The sequence below is a fragment of the Aythya marila genome (genome assembly GCF_965140915.1).
Source record: "Aythya marila genome assembly, chromosome: 3".
In the NCBI taxonomy this organism is placed as follows: Eukaryota; Metazoa; Chordata; class Aves; order Anseriformes; family Anatidae; genus Aythya; species Aythya marila.
Window position 1 is genome coordinate 32,388,437 of NC_139044.1, and position 20,418 is coordinate 32,408,854.

The following is a 20,418-nucleotide window of genomic DNA, read 5'->3' on the forward strand; positions in this document are numbered from 1 at the left end:
AGAGAATTGTTTAGACTTACTTAAAAGAAATTCATGATCATTTAAAGCTATTAAAGACTTGTCTGGAGATTCCTGATGGCAAGTTTTAACAGAGACTGAGCCCAAATTATCTTCCTTTGCTGGTCACTGTCTTCTGTCTTGAAAAGGAGAAAATGTTACAGTTCATTTTCATGTGTTTTTCCAATCAGTAGCAAGATTTGAACCTCTAGCCAACACTTTTTTTTTTTTAATTTAAAAAAAAAAAAAAAAAAAGAACTTTAACCTAGTTCCACAAGTCTTGACAAAACTTTCTTTGAACTGTGGACGGAGTTTTCATTGCACTACCTTTCAGTCAGTCACTTTCCTCAGAGCAGTTATTACATCAGCCAGTAGATTCAGCAAATTTCATGCCCTTCCCAATAAAAAGGGAATTCTCACCATTCTTTCCACTCAGAAAAGCTATAAATCCATTCTTAAACTGTATCCTAAATATATTATTAAAAAGTTATTGTCCTTACATCATGGAAGAAATTCATGCACACTTTCCCTTAGATGCACCTATCTAAGGAACAATAAAATACCATTTCAGTGTGACAGTAGATCAAGCTGATGAACCTATGTTTTTATTTTTTAAACTGCTACCATATATTCTCAGTTAAGCTGGCAAATTAGTTCTTCTCTAGCTTTCTGATCAGTCTAGCAAATCCCATTAAAGTGTGTCCTGTTAATAATCTCCTTTCATTTAACTGTTACGATTGTCTGGTCTTTTTAGATGCTTTTATGAATGACAATATGACATTGTTCCAAGCCTTGAAATGTCTTCAAATTTTTCAAGTTTTCTGCAGACCTTTTACTCTTTTTGCTGCCTCTTTTATTTTTAATATAGCTTCGCTATTTTTAAGCAGCACTTAAAAATAGCATCTTCTATATTAAATATTCTGCCATTGTTTTTGAAGGACTCTTGAATCAAGGTAGTTACAAAGCATCTTTTGTATGGTAGCCTTTTGAACCTGATGATTCATAATGATCAGAATCAAGATAAGTATTATTTTCTGACTAATTTCTTCATAAAATTTATCCTTGGAACTGCATTCATTGCTATTTACTGAATGTCAACTAAGTTACTGGAGTAATTTAAATCCCCTGTATTTTCAGAGTTTTCTACTTTCGCAGCTTTCTAATATTCCTCAGTATGTTACATTCTCCATTTTAGTCAAGTATCTGGAGATGCAGTCTTTATATTTTGTTTGTTTTTTTTTCCCAACTAAGGCCTGAAATTTTAATCTGCACCAGTCCTGTTGTTCATTTATGCAGTTAATTACTTATGATTGAGGCTGAAGTTTTCTTTAACATATGGCAGCATTTTTCTATCTGCATGACCCATTCCATTTGCTGTATATTTTGTGCCCCCATACCACAGCAACTTAGCTCCTTGTCTTAATTCCTACTCCAGAGACTTTCCATCTCACTGTTCATTTAGCATCTCTTCTGGAGACCTTTCCCAACCTTCTCCAGTATGGGCAATTCTCAGATATTTTTTTTTCCATTCACTTGAAACCTTCATGCATAGTTACTGCTAGGCAAAATATCTTGTTTCAAATTACCAAAATTACAAAAAAAAAAAAAAAAAAAAAAGCTTTTGCTCGGTGCCTGCTCATACAGCTTTCCTCCACAGAGATCATTTCCCTTTCTCCTTATGTTGTGAGCTTTCTTGGAGAAAAGGGTTGACAAGCTTAAGGATTGATAGACCTTATGCTCAGCTTAAGCTGAGAGATGCAGCTGCTCATCATCATCCTCAGAAATGACTTGGAAATTAAAATAGTGGATGTTTTAGTCAATCAGATGCTGGAAGTACAAGGCCAGAAGGGAATCTGTGGCGTAATTATTTGTTTGAAGAAGAATAAATGCAATGACTTTTTTGTTGCTCTTGACAGAGATACAATTTAACTATATTCTTTGCTATAGTGTTGTAGCCAGCCTTCAGTTTCATATTTGATTCCTCCAGTCTCTTACCTCACTGTTCTTGTCCAGGTAGTTGTCAATCTAAAAAGCAGAGAAAGGTGAGTTAATAAGGTAGCTGCCGTGTGGGAATGTTGGTGCTGGTCTTCTGGAAACTGGATGGATAAAAGTGACTCAAAAATAAAACTGGACTAAATTTATTTCCTATAAATTTTCCCCTCTGAGATTTGGGAAACAAATGGTTTTCTGTTCATATGCAGTTTCTTCTCAGAGTGATGAATTTAAGGATCATGAAAGGTGACAGGCTGACAATGCTGAAAAGTAGATGTTTCATGTTTGCACAGGCCGGGTATAATTAGCAGAACCACCTTAGCCTGTTAATACATCCACGTGATCAGTCATTCCAAATACACTCGCAAATGCAAAAAAAAAAAGATCTTTATTGCAAAGCTTGTTGAGTTCTTTTCTTGATATATTGAAGACCGCCCACCTGGGTGCCAGATCTGACGGTGATGGATGCGATGTATTTACATGCTGGGATCTAAGCAAAGTTGTGAAGCGGATTAACTATAGACTGTATAGCAGGCAACTCAGATTAACCCAGCTGGATCAGATGTTCTTACTGATTCTAAGTTAGGGCTGAGAGGCTAAGAGTAATGACACAGATCTGGACAGAGCTGTATAAAATACCTGCTATGGAGTTCACAATTAATCTATTGGGGTAAACAGCACCCTGCATGTGAGCCAACAACTTGATCAGAAACATCAGAAAAGTTTCTTGTAAAATGTAGGTTCCCTAAAATAGGTTTCCTAGTATTTGATCTAATTATAATGATACGCAGTGAATATGAATTTTTCACGAGTTAAAGCAAAATGTACAAACCTATAAGCAGTTGTCACTTTACTCTCTAAATGAAGACAGGCTGTTAAAGAGCACTTCATGTGTGGTTAAGTGGTCTCTGTAGAACACTCGTTTATCCATATTTATTAAAACTTTAAAGTTTTCCTATATTCTGCATACAGGTTATTATTTATTCTGATGCAATATAGCTGAAAATCAAGTAAAATGAATAAGAATTATATGGTTTTGAGTATAAAGGTAAAACTTTTGTGTAGAAATGTGTATGTGTATATATAATCATCCATTTTTCTCTCCAGCTAGGTGTATGGTTTTCCTTGGGCTGTGCATACATTGCTTTGGAAGGCTATGAAGGTGCTGCCAAAGCATTTCAGCGCTGTGTGACATTGGAACCAGATGTATGTACATTTCAACAAGCAATTCAGATGGCTTATCTAAAAGCAACAAGGATGTTTTCATTATAAACAAGCAAAGCAATAATGAAAAACTTCTTTAAACTTTAGCTCTCTGAATAAATTAAACTTTTACATAAAGGATATATTTTTGTCATGAGGCATCATAAAAATACTTGCCCAAAACTTAACTTTGTCCAAATAGCTGTGTGTGAATGTCAAAATACGCAGAAAATGACCAGAAAATTCCTTTATGCTTGCATACATTGCTAAAACAGAGGGAAAAGGGAAAGAGAAGAACACAAGAAGAGATAAAACACCAAAATAAAATACTTAGTCCTCTAAGTAATCAAATGCTTTTGTGTGGGGGGAAACAAGTCAAATAAGTGATTGTATGACAGATAAATTTGTTACTGTCTAGTTTGTGAGCACAAGGGGAATGGACCTTTTTTAGCCATTTTTTTTCTGGATGCATGAGGCAAGCATATACACAATACATGTACTGTACACAGAGCAGAGCTTTGCTGGTTTTACCAGAAAAATGATAAAGCACTGTGCAATCTTTTTCAGCTAAAGCCTTGGAACTGACCCTGGTAGTTTCGCAAGAGATACGTTAGGGGACATTCAGATGATCTTATTCCCCTACTAGAGAGGTGTAAGTTAGTAGCTTCCAAGTGGTGAGAAGTGATCAGCTGCTGGCAGCAGTGACCTCTCGATCCATTCCAGTTAGATCCAAGTGAAGGATGCCTCTTTACGGTTTAAACCAGAGGGAGGCAAGAGCTAACACAGTGTATTCCAAACAGAAGACTGTTAAAGACATATTTCCAAACGTTGCTATAATCAGTAATATATATTTATTTATATTTTCATGCAATATTTTCCATTTTAATGTAGCATTTTGACTGCCTTGTAGCACACATGATATATTAATGTGTGATAATATGCATGATTAGCAAAACTGGTACTTCACAGTAGTTTAATTTACATATTTTTATCAAGTAAATAATTTTTCTGGTGGTACTTTTGTTGTTGTAGAATGCTGAGGCCTGGAACAATTTATCAACTGCATATATCAGATTAAAACAGAAGTAAGTACTTCAAAAGGATTAGATGTTACTGCTTCCAAAACAAATAATTGGGATTTCCTTTTCTTTTTGACATTGTTTTTTGTCTTCATAATGTGCTTAACTCTATTTTCATAATTTCTGTCCCTTCAGTTCTCTCTCTTGGGTTGGATCGTTGATAACTTCATTTTGCCGTAAATGTGTTTTCATAATCTGTATAAAAGTAGCAGCTTCTAAGACTACGCTTTTTTTGTTAAACTTATATATGGTGTAGTAAGTATAACCAGTGTAAAACATTCATATTAAATTTGGAAACTAATTTGATTATTTTAGACAGATATGTCCATTTCAAACAAACTATATATTCAAGTCTATGTCAATTCATACTACATTTATCTCAGGAGATTTAAGGGAAAACATGCAATTTATTTTTCAGGTTATGAAAGCAGATGGAGGCCTACACACATAAAAGCTCACTTGTTCTTTTCCTTCCAATTTAAGCATTAGTACAAGAAGCTTTGACCTAAATGGACTACATTTCTTATTTTGTATTTCAACTCAATGTAATAAAAATTACTTTAGACACACAATACCTGCAGGAACTTAATATTTAAGAAGAATTTTCAAATTGACTCATTCCCAAAGAATAAAATAATAAAATAAGATTAAAAAACAAAAAACAAAAAACTTCTGGTATCAGTTTATACAGTTATGCAGTCATGAGGAAAAACAAGAAAGAGAAAGAATAGTAAGTTTACATATAAGGAACATAAACGTATGATGGAAATGTGGGAACTAATATTGGAAATAAATTCAAGAGATGATTAGATATGTTAATGGAGGGAAGAGAAAGTGAAGGTTGAATGACTGCTTAAGGCTAAAAAGTATAGTAGAAGTCAAAAGCTTGTTTTACCTTTTCATTAGTTTCCTGCATCTTCAGCAGTGCCTTAAGAATGCACAATTTAATTATAAAATTATACAGTGCTTCCTCTATTAATTTTTCTGTAGCCTTTTTGAAAATAAGGTGATTGCACATTCATTCCAAAATCACTTTCCTCAATGTGTTTTTTGTGTTAGACTGCTTCTGATAGATTGCTCTTCCTTTTGCATAGAGTTTTAGAAGATGTTAAGTGCTCAGTGTATTGGCTTATGCATGATTCATAAAAGTATCTTCAATCAAAATCATTTTCATTCATCAATTATGAGGCTGAAACACTACTGAACGATCAGTTTCACTTTATTGTGATTGTGAATCTGCTCTTGTGATTTAACGTGCTAAATGTAACATCAAAAACAGTAAAGAGGAGTAGCTTTTGACCTTTTTTTTCCATGTTAATCATGTTGGAGAGGAATATGTGTAGAAGAAACCATAAGATAGTTTTATATGCTAATAGCTGAGTGTGTCCTCTATTTGCTCTGGAATAGATACTTGAAATATATTACTTCTCTAATCACTCATACATAAAGACTGTGTATGATTTTGTTTATTTCACTTTGAAAACAGAGTGTATTTGTTGTAGCTTGCTTCAGTATAACTTATTTGGGGGGAGAAAAGCAGTGGTGAATGCGTTCACTTATTTTTCAAGCCTATTAACAACAACAAAAAAAAAAAGGAGAAAAAAAAAAGCATGGGGGAGAGAGGACTGAGAAAAAGGAAAAGAAAAATAAGATATTAAAGTTAATTGTTTTCTTTTGCTCCAGCCAGGCTTTTAAATCAGTCCCACCCAAGAGTTGCTCATTTGGTTAAGGCTTAGCAGTGTAATTCAGCAGAGAAATAGAAAATGTGTAAGTTTTTTGAAGACACTATGCAAACAGCTTGTTGACACCCAAATGAAAGGCATTTTGTTGTGTTTTGGATTTGTTTGTTTTTTTTTTAAGAGTCCACACACTTTATGTATTCTGAATTTCCTTAAGAAAAGAAAAGAAAGTGATGAAACTGGAATCTACTATTCAGTTCACCTGATAATTTTCTATGAGTTCTAGGAGGTCTTTGAAATTTAGATCTCATTTTTCTCAAAACAAGCAGGCTGTTCCTCTGTCCTTTGGGTGAGAGATTCCTGGTTTCCAAGACAGCATAGCGCACTGGTGCTGTGTACTGGCTCCTGTTTGGATAGGAACTGGTTCAAGTGTTGCACTGGATAGAGATACTCCATCATATGACTACATAGGAGATTCATTTTGAGAACCTGGAGGACTTGTAGTGTAGCAAGAGCGATGATTTGAGGAATAGGATCTGCATCCCATCCCTTTGGTATCTTGTCACCATTTCTAAGATGAAAACAAGCAGTGTCATTCTGCACCTGCCATGACCTCAGTTGTGGAAAAATACATTTTTCCAAAAACAAACCAAAAAAAGTTGCAAAGTTGAGATTTAAAGTTATTTTTAATGTGTTCTGCAATTGTAGTGTAAGGTTATTTTCTCATGGTTTCAGTTAAAAATTCAAGAATGAAAATATCAACATAGATGGCACAATTACAGTGAATTTTTGCATTCTGCGTACATAACTTTGCCAAACTGTAGTTGAGAGCTAACATAGAGGTACCCTAGATAAGACAGCATACTGAGGAGTGAACTGATGGAAGGTAATTGGCAAGAGAAGACAAGGAAGTATCAGTATTATAAATTGTGAACTATTATTTTTACATTGCATTGTTTTTTAAACAGATTTTTTAAAATAGACTGCCTTTTAGTTGATAGAAGGACAATTGATTTTCGTACATTTGTATAGAATCTTATTTCTTTTTCTTCTTTTTTTTATTATTATTTAGAATCAAAGCATTTCGAACCCTCCAGGAAGCACTCAAGTGCAACTATGAGCACTGGCAAATTTGGGAGAACTATCTTCTCACCAGTACAGATGTTGGAGAGTTTTCAGAAGCAATTAAAGCTTATCACCGGCTTATGGACTTAAGAGAAAAGTACAAGGATACACAGGTGGGGAGGTTTTCATTTTCATAGTAAGTCGTTCTATGTTTCTTCTTGTGAGGCTGAGAATACTGCTGATAATTGTATCAGTAATGATAGTGCGCATACCAATGAAGTTACGTAGGCAAGCCATTTAAATTTTTGATATCTGGACTGTAGGTCTTAAGTATCTAAAAAATGGACAAACAGGAAAACCTTTGCATCCAGATTGTTTCAGACAATGTAAAAGGACAAATGAACCTGGCAGTTTTCAGGTCTATTCTTAAATAAAAGGCAGTGCGAAACCCTATCTTTCCACATTGTTCCTGCATATGTCAGTATCAGGAATAATGTAAGTTAATTTAGCTTAAAGAAAGGCGAGCTTTTCCAGTGTGTTTGAAAACTCCACAGAAGAGCTTTTGAAGGTGAGATATTTTTCATAGATAGGAATTGATGAACGCATTATAGTCAGAACGATGGCTCTTAATAATCTGGAACAGAGATTATGTTCTCTTCTCTCAGGTTATATTCAGTATTTGTAGGAGTCACAGATTTTAATTGTGAAAACAGAAAACAGTCATTGGACCTTCATATACAAAACACTTTTAGCCCAATCAGTGTTGCAGGATTCCTTTTGGGAGACTGAATGCATCAAGTAAGAGTGCGCGCTTGAAGATTTATAATCTGAAATGTCCTTGGTTTGTGTAATTACAGCAGATACATTGATATATATATATTTAATTTCAGCATAGTATCCAGTCATATTTGTAAATCACTGATTTCTTCCAATAACAGTAAGGCATTTATATCTTCCTCTGTGACTTCTGTTATGTCGTTGCTGTTTTTCTGCACCAGACTTCTGAGTTCAGAATGGAGCTTTGAGAAATTTTGCATTTAAGTTATTCTAGTAATGAAATGATGTTATCCTTGTGGCAAAGGTTCTGAGATCAGGATATAGTGAGGCTGAATGTAAGTATGTACAGATTCTGCAGGCAGAACTTAATAAGGAGAAACAGAAGGGCTCTTTATAAATGATCAACAATACAATAAAACATTACAGCAGGGGAAGTAGTTATCAAAAGTCCCTGTTTCCTAGTAGTCCCTTGTAGTATTTAAAGCATGCTCTCTTACCTCCCTTTTACTGGTTCTTAAAATTCTTTAGATTTCTATATTTGCTTTTATATTCATGAATTTACTGAGAAATACACCTTGACAACTTTTACTCATTGAATTATCTATACCTTCAGCTAGTAGATGAGTCATTGGAAAGAACCTGAGGGGAAAGCTTGCTCTAACTGTCTTCTTAGCCTCTGAAATATTAGTCTGAGGCTGTAAATGCAGCCAAGAAATTTCTGTAACTGCTAATGACACGGCTTTGCAACATACATGCTTGTGGAAACAAGAAATACTTTTTTACTTGGAAAGTTGCAGTTCTGTAAGTAACAAAATTATTTTGCAGGTGGAAAAACTGTTTAGCTATGCTTTCAGAAAGCAGATTTTCATCTTGTACTGTCAAAGAATATGAATTCAGAAGTATGGACAGTATAGTTGCTCTGCAACTCTGTGCTCTTGAGAATCTAACACATTTTCTCTTACCCTTCCCATCAAATGTCATCCTCACTTCAGTGGTTCATATTGACAGACCCATTCCTAATAAAAGGCTGCAAGGGAATGTTCCAAGGGGATTTTCAGGAGGGAGGGTTGGTACTTCTTGAAGTCCTCTTTCTTTTAAGTAGTTCGCTAATGACAATTGTCTTTATAATAAAAGTTAAATTTGGGAGGAGTATAGGGAGAGCTCACAGACTACAGAGTTGTCATTTTGGATCTGGTATCTGAGGGTTCTTTTCTTGAGCACAGTCAAGCTTGATTTGCATTAGTTAAGCGTCTAAAAATAGTTTGAAGTGAATTTTTATATGAAAGGAACTGTTTGGAGAACAATTGTGGAGTGAGACTAACTGATCACAGCATTTAAGAACAGTTGTGTTCATTAGTACATGTATGTCTAAGGTTGTGTCCCCATGTGGTCTTTTATTTAGTTTTTGGTAAACAGTCATTCTCAGAAGAAAAGGAGGAAGAAGAATGCAGATGATGTGACATAATAACCACAAACAGTGGGCACAGTGGTCATGTGGGGCACAGTTCATTAAAAGTGGCAAACCAAAAACAAAACAAAACAAAAAAAGAACACTACTGCTTGTGTAGGATCCTGGGCAGCAGAGCATTGCTTGAACAGTTCAGTGTATGTGGCAGCTTAACTCTCCCAGATATAAATTAAAATAGGCAAAATGGTCTAAAATGGAATGCTCCGTTAGCCTACTACTACTTCTTAATCATTAGCACAATTCACCTGCAATTCTAAATAGCTTTATTGAACAGTTGGGCACAGCCAAGTAGCGTTAATCATTCATTAGTATTTAATGGACCCTTTAATCTGGGCTTTCACACCGGTTTTACTTTAACTGCTGTAGTGCTAATGCTTACATGCTGAATGACAGAAAAATGAGAAATTACTATGATTAAAGTGAAAGCAAAGCATGACCTCTATGAGAATAAGAGTTATGTTTCAGTCGCTAAATCCTACTGACTGAGGAACCTTTTTACACGTGCAAATAAAAGATATGTCTATAAAACATTTTATAACTATGTGATACACATCTGGATGTTTATGGTTTAGAGGAACAATTTTGTTACCATCAACTTGAGAAATTAAGTCATACGTATATGAACCCTCAGGACTGCTTTTAGTTCTTTTTCAAAACAGATCACAAAGTTTCTTCTTGCACCTTTTCTATGTTACGCATGCCAATGCTAAGCTAATGGAAATATCAGCATGTGCTTGTGTTTTTCAAGCAAATAATTAAGCAACACCCAATTGGTTTAATGCTGGGTTTTATTCCCTTAGTTTCCAAAACATGAATGCAATATGAATTTCAGAACTTTTGGACTATTAATAGTTGATCAGATTTTCTATCATCCTAGTCCAAACTCCTAGCCCTTTATAATCGAAAAGAAAAACAGGCTATTATTTTGTACGTGGTATATTCTTACAGTTTTGATGTTGGGGGTACATTTAGCTGATGTTCAGATATTTCTGCTGTTGAATCTGACAAAAAAAAATGGGGAGATGGAGGGTGTTTTCTTTTTCACTTTCTGTTAAACATTTATGTCATAACAAGATCAGACATTTTGATTTGATTGTTTGTTTGCAAAGGACTTATTTCTTTAAACTCAGTAATTATTCCTTAGAATGTATGTTACTTGAATCATTCTATATAAGAAAAGTTTTGGAAAGATGACATCATGAATCCAAAACCTTACATGTTTTTATTTGAAGTGTAATATCCTTTGATGTTGTGATAATTTTTATCTTACTTGCTGCCACTAAACTACATCTTGGTTTGTGAGGATGCCCCATCACCCTACTTCTGCTAGAGTAGCAGTATATTTTTTGTGGTTTGTGGTTGATCATCTTTGAAAATTCCTTATATTAATTGGTTGATACTAGTATTGTTATCAATTTGGTTTCATAGTAAATATGAATTTATGGACAAAAATGTTGAAGTTGCCAAATGAGTGTTTGTATACCCTTCACCTGTCTATCTTGAGTGAAAATCCTAAAAGACTTACATTTATTTTTATTGTTAAGATTATTTCTTTGCTGATTTCTCTCATGTACTGCACAGGAAAGGTAGTTCTCATTAAGCCCTAACTTACCTGGGTTTACTTTTCTTGTAACTTGATCCACTGCCTTCATTGATTTACATTTGTTGCTTCCATTTTCATGAGACGGAACTGAGGTGCAGTGAAACTGTCTTCTAATTCTGTGTCCACTTCAAGACCCAGACTCATGCTTTGGTGTGTTGTTTTTTTGTTGTTTTTTTTTTCTGGGATACTTGGTATTATGTAGCGTTTCATACATGCAAAGCCTGGCTCCCATCAAGTTCATGAGCAGCTGCAAGTGCTCAGCATTTCTGCAGGTCAGATCCCACATTCTCTAGTCAGTGACTCAGAAAGTAATGTCATTAAATGAGTACTTGTAAAAAGTTTGATTGAACTGACCTGACAAGTAATTCACTAGAAATACATAAAACACAGAATTTCCCAGGGTAGCCTTCAGTTGACTTCCAATTTTCCATCTCATCCAGTTTATAACTTTCAATTTCTGCAGGCAACTAAATAAAGGTCTTGTAAACAACAGTGTCTTCCATCACCTCAAATGCTCTGGTTCAGCCTGTTGACTAATATTTTTTATAGCCATATTACAAGGTAAAAATATCTTTTGTGATGCTGCTGCAATTTCCTATGCTATCCTCTTGCATACTAGGCTGTCAGGATAACCCAACATTTCTGTCTTAACGCTTTCACCTCTTTATCTTCTCCAACCATAGAATCTTGTAGATGAAGTTTAAATTAGTTGAATTACTCCCCTGATAATGTATTTCTTCATATATATGAAGAATATACATATATACGTGTATGTAGGATTATTAATATAATCCTATATTTACTATATGGTTCTACATTTGTTTTTTACCGATCCATTAATAGAGATCAAATGCTGGAGATACCAAGATGCTCATTACATATACTGATGTTGATTTGAGTTGAAACAAAAACTTTCCTGCTGCTTTTTTTAAGGTGCTGGCTATTCTGGTCAGGGCGGTAGTGAATGGGATGGCTGATCGCACCGGAGAGGTAGCAAGTGGATTGAAGGGGAAATTGCAAGAGCTCCTGGGCCGAGTGACTTCACGAGTGACAAATGATGGGGAAGTCTGGAGACTCTATGCCCAACTTTATGGAAATGGACAGAGTGATAGCAGTGAAGATATTGAAAAGGTAAATGTGATTTTTGTTTTTATCGATACACACTTAGTACAAACGTTGTCCTCTAGCAAATGAAGTGGGATAGTAAGATGTGCTCTAGTTCCAGATGTTTTGCTTTAGTGTTTCTATAAGCTTATCTTCTGTTTCTTGTGTTTCTACACCACACATTTTTATTATCTAGCAGGACCAAGATGTTTTACATTCACATTTTTTAAACAATCTCTTTTATCAGTATTTTATTTTAAAACATTATAACTCGATACGTGTTCATTGTCCTGGATTGATATTCTGAAGCTTTTCTTGGCAGCAATCTAATAGCTATATTATGTTTTTATTTTTAATTGGGATCTACAATTCTGAAGACAAGATATTGTACCTTCTCTGGGGAAAAAAAAAAAAAGTAGATCATAATGGCATGATCCAGTGGCATCATAAGCCATCTAAATTCTTCTTTGACAACTCTGAAGAAAAACGCACATTGAAGTGGTCTGTTACTCAGAGTTCCCAGTGTAAAAGTACTTTGTCCTGGCTTACCTTAAAATGGACTTGATATTGCTAAGTAATTCTTAACCTGTTAAGCTGTTGGCTCTTCTTTACCTGTCTCTCTTTTAACTATGATAACTTCTATCTCTTTTTTCCTGTCACTTCCTAGGTAATTGAGATGATTGCACTTTCCAAAAATAACATCTTTGCAGTGCTACAAGTGTTTACTTTGTTGTATGCTAGACTGTGCTTTGCATTTGGTGTTAAATTTCCAAAATTCAAATAGCCTTGCACACTCCAAAAATACTTACGGGTTATCAGATCTTCACTGAAGCTGAAAATACACAACGTCAGCATTCAATATGTGTTTCCTAATGGGGGTATGCCTTTGGCCAGGGCAAAAAAGTCAGTCTAGAGGGTTACTTGTCACTTGATATCCAGTATATTATGCAGATAGCTGCGCCTACAAATTGTGTGCTGTGGGGTTAAAGTTGTAATTATTTGGGCCTTGTTCAATGTCTTCTTATTCATGCTCTGCTCTGTGAAATGTCTTGTTTAGTCCTTGTCAGTGTCCATGATACTTCGAATTCCTCCTTCTTTTTTCTTCCTTTTTTCTTCCTTTTTTTTTTTTTTTTTTTTTTTTTTACAGCTGAATGACAAAAGGGATTTGGCCTATTTAGAATTCAGAAATACAGACACTGCAATATCCTGTAATATATCCTCAGATTCTTACTCAGACATGCAAACGAGCAGAGGCCCTGTCTATACTATAAATGTAATCATATCAGAATCTGGTTACATCACAGTATTTTTCACTAACCCAGTTAAAAAACATGGTTTCAATTTGTAGAGTAGACAGGAATTTAACTATGTTTCCTAATCAGACTCTTTATGGAACATGTGGTCTAGCTTGCCCTGTAAACTCTGATCATGTTTATAAATACTTAAGGTATGCCTACGTGCATGTCCACATATCATAGTGTGATGGTACTGCAGAGCAAAACTGTCTACAGCCATGGCATAAACTAATTTACAATACACTAGATAGTCACTGGTAGCTTTTCTGATATCACTGATACCATATTATAAAGCAAAAATGTGAAAAACTGAGTATTTATTTGGCAGAAGTATCATCTTGTGTCAGATATTAAGTGAATATAGTTACCTTTAGAAAAATTCTAGATGTATTATTGCAGTTTTCAACCCACATTGATTGTTCAACAGGACAGTGAATTCTGGAAGGGTATTATTTATTATTTTGTGGCATCATAGGACACAGAAATGGAAAAGATCTGTCATAGGATCATGTACATCCTTACAAATGCAGAGTTTGACCTTTGTTCCATAATGCAATACCCTATTTAATACAGATTTAATTATATTTAGTTAGTGTTGTACCTAACACTTAACTAATACTGACAGAATAGATTTATAGAGGGGGTTTTGTGGTGTTATTTTTTCCTGTGGTGTTATTTTTTCCTGTTTGCTTGTTTGTCTTTCTGTTCTGATATTACATCTGACACCGTGAATCAGTAGGGTCTACATGTACAGCTACAATTCAACACAGTGCTTTGTAAGTTGAATCAAAGTCAGATGGGGGTTACAACTTAGTGTAAAACCATTGCTTTTTTTACTTTAACCTAGTACATATTTCTTTTTAAACTTCTATGCATCTGACTTACCACCACATTGAACACTACGTTATTTGCTGTGCTGAACCCAGTCCACCCCTTTCCCACCAAACAGTCTTTCCAACCTTCAAGTTGTCTGCTGATCCAGACCCAGGTCACTGAAAACCTTCTGTTCCTTAATCTCTCCCCAGCTCATAGCTGTTTCCTTTCAGGATTCCAGGATAAATCCATGATCCAGAAGTGCAAACAAACAACCCATCAGGCTTTGAATTCTTTCACTTACCTGACATACATCAGCAAAACTTGCTTCTCAGATACATGCAGATTAAAGTCAGACTGCTGTAAACAAGCCTGTTGTTCCTTCTCTTGGAAGTTCTTGCCTCTGCTGTCCAGTGCTATCACCAACTGTGACCTAGGCTATTATGGAAAAAAAAAAAAATTAATTTGCTCTGGTTTGACTTCAATACATCTTTACTGCTATTTGCAGCATGAATGGTTCAATTGCCATGTTGGAACTCCAATAGGAGAGAGAAAGATATGGGGTTTATCAGCCTAGAAGCTTATACACGTATTTCATCTGTCCATGCTCAGCAATCACAAGTCTTTCTTGTGCTCTTGTACATGTACTGCACTGAAATATTTTTTTTCCTTTTATATAATACTTAAACTCTTTAAAAAGATGATTGAAGAGTTGTCATTGAACCAAGCCAGGCAACTTTTCACATGCATTTGTCTTTAGTATTTCTGATGCTATAGGAAGAAAACAAAACAAGAAAGCAAAAATTGATTCTTGCTTCTCAGTTTTTTTTCTCGTATTGATTTGTGTGCTTTGATTTAGCCAACTGAACTTTTATGAAGTGAGCTAAGGGATTTAATTAAATAAATTTTTGTATTATTCTGTGAATTTTGAATTTAGATTATTCTATGAATTATGCTTATCATTTTGGGCTGTGGTATGTCCTGACTTCTATTCATAACCTCCTTAAATACAAATATAACTAATTTCACTCATGAACTGTTTATTTCTTCTTCTGGGTAATGGAGTACTAATTCTTGTAATACATCACCAGATTTCCATTGTCCAGTTTTGTTGTAAACAAAAATTACAATAATGAGATGAGTTGGCAGATTTTATTCTTTCTTGTCCTTAAACCACAGGAAAACAAAAGCTTTCCTTTACTTTTCATGTGTCTTTCATGCTCTTTGTTATACTTGTTTTCTTAATGGGTTGCTCCTGCCGTATTGTTTACAATTATTTTCTTCATTTTTCCTGTTCACAGTGAGAACCAGTGCAGTATGACAACTAATAGATGTCTGTAAAATATATACTCATCAAAAATACATATATAGAGAGAAAGCTTTGATGTTTTCAGTTATGCATTTAATAGTTACAAAATCGCTATTCCAAGTGTGAGTACAAGTATCTTCTGCTTTTTCATGTGCATTTAATTATGATGACTTGGCAAACATGGGTCACATCCATCAGTCTAGACAGATTTTTAAAAGATAAAAATTAGACACATGTTACTTTATATGCCTGTCATACTTGAGATACAATATCAGTGAAGAACATCTGTGTTACAGCTGGTGCTTACCGTTGTGGAGAAGGATACTACTCCAACTCAAAGAAAATCAAACACAGTAAAATGCATTTGTTTTCTGGATTGAGCATCAACTTCATAGCTACTTAAAACTAAATTAGTCTCCTACTTTGTTTTCATGCACAGTGATTTTTTTTTTTTTCTTTCTTTCCTTGCAGTCACTGCAGTGTCTTACAAAAGCACATAAATGTGAAATTCAATCAAGTGGCTGGGAGAACGATGTTTCTTCTTTTAAGGAAGTGGTGAAAGGAGCCATAGAGATTGCACATGGTATGTTCTACCTGAGAAGAGTTAATGTTATACGTGAAGAGTGTAGCAAATATTTATTAAGCAAAGTAATAAAATTAGCAAAGTAATAAAATTATACCTTATCCATTATATTTATTCCTACTTTTGGGAGCCTTCTAACACAGAACATGCCAGACTTGAAATGAAGTAGAGATTGTGTTAGGTGAGTCAACAAACATTATGAATGGTAAACACAATTGACTCCATGTTTACCAATGTATTTCATGGTCTAAGAATTTCATAATACAAGTGGAAATGCTTCAGTAGTTCATTCAGTCCTCAAATTGTCACATTTGATTGACAGTGCCATACCAACATCTCCAGGGTGGTTGTGTGTATACTTCATAGGTGGGAGATGGACAGAAGTTAAACTCAGGAGAACTATTCACACTGTGCTGTAATATTCATGTTTAAGAAGGATTCCTTTAGTCATAGACTGGGTCTAGAGTGATTTTCCCCAAATTAGCTGTCATTCCTTTTCTTTGAGTTTCTTTTTTAGGATATTGCATTCAAACACTATGTATGGAAAGTGTCAACGTATTTTTAATTAAATGCTGTTTTAAAGTTTATTGATATAGAGATAATTATTTTTTTTTGTGGTCCTTCTCTTTTCTGTTTGGATTCTAGTTGCTATAAAATGCAGCAAGCACAAATCTAATTATCAGGAAGCTTTACAGATACTTTCTTCAGCTCGGCTCAACTTACGTGGCTTGTCATCCAAAGCAAAGGTAGGAACGTTTGAACAAAATACCTTTCTTCTGTTTCCAGAATCCATTTTTCTGTTTTAAGTAATTTGTAGATAAAAATAATATCTTTCTGTTCCAGTGTATCATCAAAAAAGATGTTCACCTCTACATTGTTAAGGATTCCAGTTGTACATACTTCTATTTCCTTTCTTCCTACTAGGATTTGACTGCTACTGTAAAATTTTGATGTTATCTTTCAGACTAAGTTAGTACTTAGTGTTGGGCAAGCAGACTGAATTGTTTGGAAGAAATCAGTCATTTCAAGACCTGTTCCTTAATGTTGTGTAGTCATGGGTAGCACTGGGCAGTCTGAGAAGAAAGTGCATAGAAGAGACAAAAGTGTGTAAGGACTATTTTACATTATGTGAAAGTGTTTTAGAAACATTTATTGAGGGATAAAACAAATTTAATAAGGTTTTCATGAATGCTCTACCAATTCAAGTAGTAATTATTTGGAAAATATTATATTTGAATCATGTTTGGGTTTTGGAGTTCCAGTTTCTGCCTCTGTAGCCAATCACCCAAAGAGCCAAGTCTATTTCTGCACCATTATTATCCTAATTTTATCCACTATCTCATGTGAGACACAGCCACAGCTTGAGACACAATTGTTTATTCCACATCAGTCAGTTCTCAATTACATTTTTGTTCAAAATGCACTTAATGTCCTAAAGAAGTATTCTTCCTGGCTGTGTGTGAGGTTTAGTAAATGTGAATTACAGAGCACGAGTTTTATAACGTGCTTGTGTTACAAAGTGTTGATCCATCATCAGTGTGTTAAACTTGGCTCGTTCTCTTAAGTCCTATAATTTTAAGGATAAGAGTCTTGGAAAGCTGTATTAGCAGACACAAGCCAGCTTTATAACTAACTGTGCTTTTAGATGCTAGCATATGTAAGTCTTAGGAATGTGGACCAAAACAAAGGCCATAATTTGTATGTTGTGTTGTGATTCTAAAAATGGTTAAAAAAAAAAAAAAAAAAAAAAAAGCCTGTAGACTGTAGAGAAATCAAGAATATTTGACATAAATGGTATAAACAGAAGTACAGGTGGTTTATATTATACTAGATCTTGCAGTCTCTCGAAGATTCAGAATAGTTCAGTGTAGTAAGTTGTATTTTTAATTTCTGAAGGTGCTAATTAAATTAATATCTATACTGTTGCCAGATGATGGTTTCTCTAAGCTTTATGGCATTTCTGTGAAAACTGGCATGGTAGAGATAAAGCTGTTGGTATGACCTAATTTTTTTCACGTACTTTTCAAGAATCCATCTTATTTTTAATTTGAAGTCAAATTGATTGTCCAAAGTATGTTGATTGTGGTTTAAAAACCTCAGTCATCTTCTGTAAGATGCTATGCACAAACAGTTCAACGCTGTTTGTGTCCAAACTCAACGGCAGCATCTTCTTGCTTCCTCACAAATAAATACTAGTGTGCAATTATGTGTTTTTTCTTTTAATACAGAAAAATACTTTTTGTGGTCTAAGAGCAGACTTGGTAGTTAAGGTGTTAGAATGAATAAAGAAGCAGTGAAAATAACCTTTCACAGATAAAAGTTAAAAATTTCACAGTCAGGACGTGCAATTGGACTAAATCAGTAGGTCTTGTACAAGTGACACAAGGTCACTTCTCAGACTTCTCACCTTTACTTGGTTCTCCATCTCTGAGAATCCAGTCCATGCATTGTGCCACACATGATGTGGCCAGACTCTGCGAAAAAGTTGCCCTGAGAAAATGTGCTATTAATGGGCTCCTTTCTGTACAGAGCCTTCTGGGCAGTCACATGCTCCGTCAAATAGCATAGTGGTCTCCCTTCTGCTCCTTGGCCCCATGCATCATTCAGATTTGACAGGTGGGGTCTCCAAACAGGAGAGAGGTCATGGAGCTGTATCGTAAATGCATGAAATGTGGGTACTGTCGTGGGGAAACGTGAGGCACAAACCCAAAGAGCGATGGTGCATGAAACTTCCCCAGGCTGCATCTAGTTGAATAGAGCTCTTTAACTGTGTGGGGAAAAAAATGAATAAATAATTACATCATCCTGATTTATTGAGCTGTCTTAGCCAGAAAGAACCAAACTTTTGTCACATCTTCAGTGTGAGGTTTTGGGGCTGAAAGTCAGAAAAGCCTCTGTGCTTGCAGCAGGAACATGTTCATATTTTCTTGGAAGATGTTGCTTTGTTCAGTGACAAGACTATTCTGAAGTACATTGAAAACCTTGGTTCAGGCCATTTAAGTACATTTCTGTTTATTTACGTATCTGTGTTGTCCCATTATATTTTGATGATACAGTGATGACATGTACTGCAGAACTTTTGTTTTCTGTGTTTGTTTTGTCTCTAAACATCAATTTTTTGTTGTATCAGATGAAATATGAATCACTCTCCCTTTACATAATAAAGGGAAAACGTGTTTGGGTGTCCTCCCACCATGTTTATGTGGAGTGGTACCTCACATAGCCTCCATATTAAGTCAAATGACAGCTCCTGGCCTTGCAATAGCAACATGTTCTGGTCCAGCTCCAGTCAGACCTTATGTATCTCAAGACTAGTCATTTAGCATTCCTCCCCCATGGTTTCCCTGTAAATATATGAAATTTATGATTGCTCATGAGTTAGCCGCTTTGTGTTTTTGTTAATGTCTTATGGTCTTTAAGAGCAAACTATTTTTGGTACTTGCTAGTGCTTTTTTTTCCTCTTGTATGAATTAATTATGCACAGACACATGACTCAGCCCATGCACGTCTTGATACCAAATGTTAAAACATATATTATTTGGGGTTTTGGAGGAAATTGCAACAGAGTATGACACTGAGAAAATGGTCACTAAAATTCCCAGCTACTACTTTATAAGCAGGTGGGTTAGTAAACTGCAGTTGGCAATCTGAGGTACCCTTCAAATTTGAGTTTCATGGTAAAACTCCATGGCTTTTGACCCAGTGAGGACTCAGTATAGGTAGTCAGGTCAGAGCAGAAACCCAATATCCCCTGGGGGATTTTGGCCCATTTGACAAAATACCAGGTATGTGGCACAGGCAGCAGGTCTACACAAGTGCGTGTGTGTGCATGTATGTGCCTTCTATTTGTTTGTCACAAAATGGACTTTACAGGGAGAGGGATACCGCTGTGGGTGCTAAAAATACAGGAGGCAGGAAAATGGTGAGGAGGCTCCCGAACCCTGTCTCTCTGCTGAAACAGAGAAACTCAACGTGTAGATTAAAACCATGTTTCTATTTGTCCCACAGCAGCTTTTTGTAGATGTAACAAGCCAGGAGGTTCGCAGTGAGATAGCTGATGAAGTGACAACTATGGACAATTTGATTGCTGAACTTCAGGAGCTGAGCAACCAGCTGAGGGACCAGTGCTGAAATACAGACCAGATTTGGTGACTGGAAGACAAGGATGACATGTTTGTTTTGCCACAGCACTTGCTGATGACATGGTAACATTTCTAATGCAATAACAGCCGCAATAAACATTTTTCTGTACAATGCTGTTCTTGTGGTCAGCTTTCTTCAGCTAATAGACTGCTTTTTAAGATTATCTGCTCTTGCTGTCATACAAAGCTGTGTGTCTGCTTCCTCAGGCCCAGAGTTTCTGAAAGGGGGCTGGTTGTGTTTATAGGGCAATTTTTGAGGATTAGTTCTGCCTGAGTGCATTACATGGGTGGCGCCAGGAGAGGTGCAGA

The 20,418-nt window shown here is 35.4% G+C and overlaps 1 protein-coding gene across 2 annotated transcripts in view; it reads left to right on the forward strand.

The window, feature by feature from the left end:
- TTC27 (tetratricopeptide repeat domain 27) overlaps positions 1-20,209 on the forward strand; it is a 112,103-nt gene extending 91,894 nt beyond the window's left edge. Inside the window, exons 14-20 of one of the 2 annotated variants that reach the window (XM_082755952.1) lie at positions 3,097-3,195; positions 4,225-4,277; positions 7,023-7,188; positions 11,797-11,994; positions 15,856-15,967; positions 16,613-16,713; positions 19,976-20,209. In XM_082755952.1, coding sequence (XP_082612078.1) covers positions 3,097-3,195; positions 4,225-4,277; positions 7,023-7,188; positions 11,797-11,994; positions 15,856-15,967; positions 16,613-16,713; positions 19,976-20,098 — 852 coding nt within the window. In that variant the 3' untranslated portion in view covers positions 20,099-20,209. The remainder of the gene's footprint in view (positions 1-3,096; positions 3,196-4,224; positions 4,278-7,022; positions 7,189-11,796; positions 11,995-15,855; positions 15,968-16,612; positions 16,714-19,975) is intronic. The other variant, XM_082755953.1, reaches the window with a different exon arrangement.
- Positions 20,210-20,418: the final 209 nt, after the last annotated feature.